At 44.1% G+C, this 2,650-nt stretch overlaps 1 protein-coding gene across 1 annotated transcript in view; it reads left to right on the top strand.

Moving 5' to 3' along the window:
* Nucleotides 1-2,650, top strand: part of BABAM1 (BRISC and BRCA1 A complex member 1) — a 24,339-nt gene that overhangs the window by 16,734 nt on the left and 4,955 nt on the right. Inside the window, exon 7 of the mRNA XM_018555091.1 lies at nt 1,602-1,731. Within this exon, the coding sequence (XP_018410593.1) occupies nt 1,602-1,731 (130 nt within the window). The remainder of the gene's footprint in view (nt 1-1,601; nt 1,732-2,650) is intronic.

Here is a 2,650-nt window from a genome sequence, read left to right as displayed (position 1 = left end):
AATAATTATTATTATACTGTGTGTGAACTGTTTTACCTGGCAAAACATTCTTAATTCTGTTGAGCCAATCCTGTGATCCCCAACTCCCTGGTCCCTGACCTGTCAGCCATATAATTATTATTATTTTATTTTTTTGAAAGGTGCCTGTTTTGATCTTTGTTTTCCAAGGATCTCTTTTCATGTGTGCCTCTCTGGAACAATTTTCAATCAGGGGCCTGACTGCAGGACTGAGCTGTACCAAATGCCATCCCCCATTTATTAGTGAGCCTTAATAGCTACCTAAGGCAGCGTCATTGAACAGGAGAATGGTGGTTCACAGAGCTTACTTCTGAAGTGACACACGGGGGGGGTGTCAGTGCTGCCTAGTCGCTGACCTGGAACAAATATGCAGATCAGGAAAGTTAGGATTTTATACTTTTACTTGTTGTGGTTCAGTGACTCAAAGTATTGAAGACGGAGAGTCAAGACAGGTTTCGTTTAACCAGGAGTGGGCACCCCTCCAGCTGTGCTTCAGCTACAAATCCCAACATGCCTCTGCCTCTGGGAGTCCTGTCTGTTGCTGTCAGAGTCTTGCAATGCCTCATTGGAAGGAGAATCGTTCCAGCTGGAGGGCTGCAGTTGCCCTCCCCGGCTTTTGAAATGGTTTATTTTTTTTAAGCAATACAGCTTGCAGATTGGACAGTGAAGGAGCAGCAGTACACTGCCATGGTCTGTCCCTGTACTCCAACTGACCTGTTGACCTGCTCCCAATCTGAGTGCTTCAGAGGAGGGTATTTCAAAGGAAGCTAAAATAAAGATAGAATTCAGGCACTTATACAAGTTTTTTTTTAAACACAAGTAGTTCTATTGAATAGAAAACTGGATTAAATCATTTCATATAATCGGTCTTAAGTTCAGCTTTTAAGTTGAACTCCAGCCAAAACTTTTCTGTCATTTTGTATATTATTATTATACAGGATTTATATAGCGCCAACAGTATGTCACTTCATACACTAAACCACAGATTTCTAGAATTCATATTCAAACATTTTTCTCAATACCATACCAGGGCTACAGGATTTCCATTGCTGTAACTGATTTTCTAAAGCCAGATAGAATTTATACTTGAAGTAAAAATAGAGTAGCACATATAACCTACATTTAAAGCCCATTCCAATCTTTGCAGGGGTATTTAAAAAAAAACAAAAAAAACATGCCAGCAATGTTGACCCCTGGTACCCAAACGCTGCAATTTGATACTATTGACTGCTGACCCCAGCAGTCTGTAGTGCGAGTACTAAATTCTAAAATGGTTGTATTGGCAGTGATCACTAACAGTCTTATGTAGTGTGTTCTCAGTCACACCTGTAGTATGTCTGTAGTCTCGGACAGTGTTCTGTAGTATGGCCGCAGTCTTTTGTAGTATTACATATACTGAATAATATCAGTGTGACCCCCTTGGTGGCACCAGGGGCTGCAGCTGAGGCCTTCTATACCTTGTAAGTTGACCACCACAATGTAAGCAATGGACAAATGTGAAAACAAACCTTTTGTCTCATTTTGTCTTTACATCTGAATCGTAATTGACCTCATTATCTTCCCTTTTTCCATGTCTGGTACAGACAGCAGAGGACAGAATTTCCAGTCACTGAGAATATTCAGACTGTTCCCCCTCCGTATGTAGTGAGGATCATTCTGATATACAGTCGCCCAGCCACCCAGCCCCAGCTCAGTCTCACTGAAAACATGAAGGTAAAGGATATTTATTTGTTTCTGTGTTTTTTAACCTGTTTGCTCAAAGGTAATGGTCAATGAAATCTGCCAGGAGAGCAGTGCGTTTGCCATAATTGCTGAGCTTCTTCTGGCTGAGTCACTGACCTTGAACAGATATGCAGTAGAAGAGTCAGCACTCCTGGACATTCTCTTATGGGTCAGTGACTCAGAAGGTATTGAAGCCAGACAGCTAGTATTTTCAGAAGAGAGTTTAGCAGTGGCCTCCTTCTGATATCCGTCAGACGTGTCTAGTTTCATGTAGATGCTGATGGGTTTTATCACTAACTGGCTTCTCTTAGGATTCTGGTGGCGAGATCTGTGCAGCATGGCGAAAATTTTCCAACTGGCTCCTTCCATTAGCTGATCGAGTGATGCCGGACAGAAAAGTATCAACAGCGGCACACACTGTACAAATTTAATCAAGAGTCGTACCTGTGTATACCCGGCTTCAGTGGTGTATTTTGGTTTGGGGCTTCCCTAGGCATGACAAAACTCACCCCCTACCACCGCCCCCCACTAAATTTGCCCCACCCTTTCTGTCTAAGACTTTTTGCGTAACCTGTCAGTCGCTGAATGCAGCGCACAGGCTGTATCCAGCTTTTGACATGTTCCGCTATTAGCGTAGCAGGAAAGATGGGGTCTCTGGTGGGCTGTGTGGGGTCTCGGGTAGGTTGTACAGGATCTATTGTGTGCTCTGCAGAGTCTTAGGCTGGCAGTGCGGGGTCTCAGGTGGGCTCTGCTGCTGGAGACCCTGCAGAGCCACCAGAGATCCTTCACAGCCCACCATAGACTCTGCACAGCCCACCATAGACCCTGCAGAGCCCACCTGAGACCCCATCTTTCCTGCTACGCTAATAGCGGAACATGTCAAAAGCTGGATGCAGCATGTGTGCTGCAT

Source organism: Nanorana parkeri, unplaced genomic scaffold (genome assembly GCF_000935625.1).
Source record: "Nanorana parkeri isolate BGI_ZX_2015 unplaced genomic scaffold, ASM93562v1 scaffold183, whole genome shotgun sequence".
NCBI lineage: Eukaryota > Metazoa > Chordata > Amphibia > Anura > Dicroglossidae > Nanorana > Nanorana parkeri.
Note: the sequence above shows the minus strand (reverse complement) of the source record. Positions and strands in the feature narration are given on the sequence as shown.